General features: G+C 48.0%; 1 protein-coding gene across 1 annotated transcript in view; it reads right to left on the reverse strand.

Moving 5' to 3' along the window:
• Positions 1-3,440, reverse strand: part of LOC109290204 (histidine--tRNA ligase, cytoplasmic-like) — a 16,073-nt gene extending 12,633 nt beyond the window's left edge. Inside the window, exons 1-4 of the mRNA XM_019506613.1 lie at positions 3,228-3,440; positions 2,325-2,414; positions 1,803-1,922; positions 1,358-1,453 (exon numbers count right to left, since the gene is read on the reverse strand). Of these exons, the coding sequence (XP_019362158.1) occupies positions 1,358-1,453; positions 1,803-1,922; positions 2,325-2,414; positions 3,228-3,311 (390 nt within the window). The 5' untranslated portion in view covers positions 3,312-3,440. The remainder of the gene's footprint in view (positions 1-1,357; positions 1,454-1,802; positions 1,923-2,324; positions 2,415-3,227) is intronic.
• Positions 3,441-3,460: the final 20 nt, after the last annotated feature.

The raw sequence follows: 3,460 nt of genomic DNA on the forward strand, positions 1-3,460 counted from the left end.
TGACAGAGCGTAGATTCAGGCTAGATATCAGGAGGTGCTACTTCACAGCCAGGGTGGCTAGGATCTAGAACCAACTTCCAAGGAAAGTGGTGCTCACTCCTACCCTGGGGGTCTTCTAAAGGAGGCTAGATAATCACCTAGCCAGGGTCATTTGAGCCCAGCATTCTTTCCTGCCCATGGCAGGGGGTTGGACTTGATGATCTGCTCAGGTCCCTTCTGACCCTACCAACTACGAAACTTCCCTGCAGATGATTTTGAATAGTCCAAAAGATTTTTAGTAAATGTAAGCTAATTGCTCACAGAATGTGGATGTTAGCAAAAACAAGGAGTGGATAAGGGGATGATGCATATTTTAAACATAATTCATGCATATAAATAGACTTAAAATGCATTTGAACAGAATTAGTTGACATGTAGTATAAATAATGAGAATAAAAAAGTCAAAAAAGTTTTTTATTAACTGGTATTGTTAAAAAAAGATATTTGTTTGTGATCAGATCTTATATTTGAAGTGCATTCCAGCACCATGCCAGAGTACACTTTTACTACTGTTTGATCCACCTGAGTAACTGTTTTGCTAAAGTGAAACTTTGCTTTCATGACTTATTGTTCTTTGATTTTACAGTAACCATATAGCAGCTTTAGTGCTGAGTTAGAAGATGCTTATTAGACACATCTCATTGTTTTTTAAGGATCAGTGCTGTTTTTTAAAACTAAGGATTGGCAACCTATGGCTTGTGAAGTGTGACGCAGAGGTCCAATCCAGTACAGTGGATTGGTCTCTCAGAGCTATGCTGCGCTACCCCTCGACTCTGCAGTACTCCCCTCACCTGCAGAACTTGCTGTTCTACAACATTTGAGCTTACTTTGCTGCAGAGGGGCAGAGACTTGGCAATGCTTGTAAGCATCGTCTTGTCCTAGTAAAAGCCTGACAACCCCTGGTCATAAGTCTTTCAGTATCTAAAAAATAAAGCTTTTCCTCTGAGCCAAGTCTGGCTAGACACAGTATGATAATGGAAGTATAAACACCTAGTTAAGAATAAAAGGAAAAACTATGGAGTGAGGCAAAAGCGGGGATTGTGCACCTGCCAGAGTGTTAAAGGCTGGGGGCTTGAACTAGTCAGAGGCAGGAACTGCAGGAGCATAGATGAAAGGAGACGATCATGACAAGGACAAGCTGTGACTGTATACAAGGTGAAGATGACAAATGCAAGCTCCTTTCTAACTTGCATCCTCCTGCCCCTTTTTCCACCCTCCACCAGTCCCTAAAACACCTGCAACTCCCCCCCATCTCTCCTCTCCCTCTGCCCCTGCCCCAAAATGGATCTCTCTCACAGTAGGAATTCTGGCAGGATACAGTGAGGTCATAGCGAAGGGAAAGCAGCTCACCCCCCTGATCTTTCAGATCATAAATGAGCTTCGAGTCCTCTCCATACTTCCCAGTCAGAGTTTCCTAGAGAAAAAAAGACAATTGTCAGGTAAAAGAGCCAAGGCCCAGGAGCAGAATCCAGCAGCAAGCTGTTCCCAGAAGCAGAGAGTCCCTTGAGCCTGACTTTCCAAGATCAGATCCAAGCCCTCTCCAGTTTTACTATAGAATGAGTTTTCTTTCCTTGGGCACTACTTATAGCTGAGGCATTAGTCAAGGGACCTGTCCCTAAAGTTACAATTAATTCAGCTGCTACCCCTTAATGCACCAAAAATTAAATGGAAACAAAACTACAGAGCCAAGGATCCCGTCTGACTCGCATCAGTGATGCACAGTCAAACCCTCCCAGACGTTAACTTGCCATCCCTGCACTCACTGTCAGCTCAAACACAGGGGTGTCAATGACCTCAGCCCCATGATGCTTGAAACAGTTGATGATGGTGCTGAAGACTTTCTCCCGGATGGCCATCTGCTTTGGGCTGAAGTCCTGGGTGCCCTGAAAGCCAAACCCAACAAAAAATGGGTGAAGAAGTGTTAAAAAACCTAAGTATCCTAATGTCACAGATCAGCCAACATCCATGCAGCTGCCAGCTGTGGTGGCTATTCAAAATAGCAATGAAAAGTTCATGACAAGGGACAACTAGGGCTTAAAACTGATGATTCCTTGGTGTAAGAGTCAACCACAAAGAAGGAACAGAATAAGAGAAGAGCTTTACAGCTGAGAAGCTGGAGCTGAGGGTACCCTGCAAGAAACTGCAAAATGTAGGTCTGAAAAAGGAAGATCTCTTTCAATGATGGAAGCACCAATCCAAGTGCAATCAAAGGAAATGAGATAGGATTATTAGGAAAGGAGGCAACCTGGGACAGACCCAGATCTGTGAAGGAGACAAGCCATTACCTTGGGGGTTTTAGGAACGAAGCTCTTTTTCCCTTCTTCGGTTTCCAGCTGTGCCTTTGTCTGCATGAGCTTTCCCATAGTTTCTACTATCTGGGAACAGAGACAAGGCTGGTGATAAAAAAAAAAAAAGCCTGATGCTGACCTACAAGAGCCAGCTGTCACAGTATGGAGAGAGATGGCAAGATGACAACTCAGCTGAAAGACACTACAATGCCTGTAGTAAGTTTCCTTACTATTAGAAGCTCCACTGAAATTCAGGTCTTGGCTTTATCAGGTTCTCTCACATGTGTGGTCTTAAATATTATTAAGGCTCCAACATAGTCCTTGCAGCTCAGACCAGCATAGCACACAAGAATCAGGGAGCAGTTGCTGTATAACAATTCCATAATAAGGAAGTGTCTTTACTTTGTCTTTTCTGATAAACTAGCAAGCCCCTAAACCAGACTCAGCATTTTCTAATTAGCCAAAATAAATGCCATTAGCACTGATTGGATTAGTGGTGCCCAACCTTTTGGCCCTGTGAGCTGGATGAGCAGTGGGGGGCCAGTCCACAGACAGGGAGGGGAAGGGGAGGGATCCAGCTGCTAGGTCAAGCCCTGCACATCTGAAGCAAGCCCTGCACATCTTGAACACAGGTGCTTTATGGCACGCAGGGGTGTTTCATTCAGCTTGCAGACCTCCCCCTGGTCCCGAAATTTGGCAGGAGGAAAGCAACAAGTACCTGTGTCACCACTTCCCTGCCGCCAGATTTCCAGACCTGTGGGGGTCCCCGCAGGGCGAATGCTGCAGCCCTGACTGTGGATGTAGCTCGGGGCCCTGCGCTGTGCTGTGAGCTGCCCGGGCTTGACGATCCCCTGCTCTCGCCTGACATCGCCCTTCTGTTCGCAGACCCTCAGCACTCACCCGGTCCCGGGGCCGAGCGGAGAAGGCGCGCAGGACGCGGAACAACGCCCAGGCCGGCGCCGCCGTACGGCGGAGCCCGCTCATAGCTCCGCTCGACCAGGCCCGCGCCGGTCACAGGGGGCTCCGGCCGGGCGGGGCCGTTCGCAGCCTGCTGGGACACGAGGCGGCGCGCGGAACATCCCCTCCCGGCCCGGCCGGGCCCAGGGTCCCGCGCAGCAGCGCCTCGCGCCCCC

The sequence above is a fragment of the Gavialis gangeticus genome, unplaced genomic scaffold, assembly GCF_001723915.1.
Source record: "Gavialis gangeticus isolate Ggan-Ray unplaced genomic scaffold, GavGan_comp1, whole genome shotgun sequence".
Lineage (NCBI taxonomy): Eukaryota > Metazoa > Chordata > Crocodylia > Gavialidae > Gavialis > Gavialis gangeticus.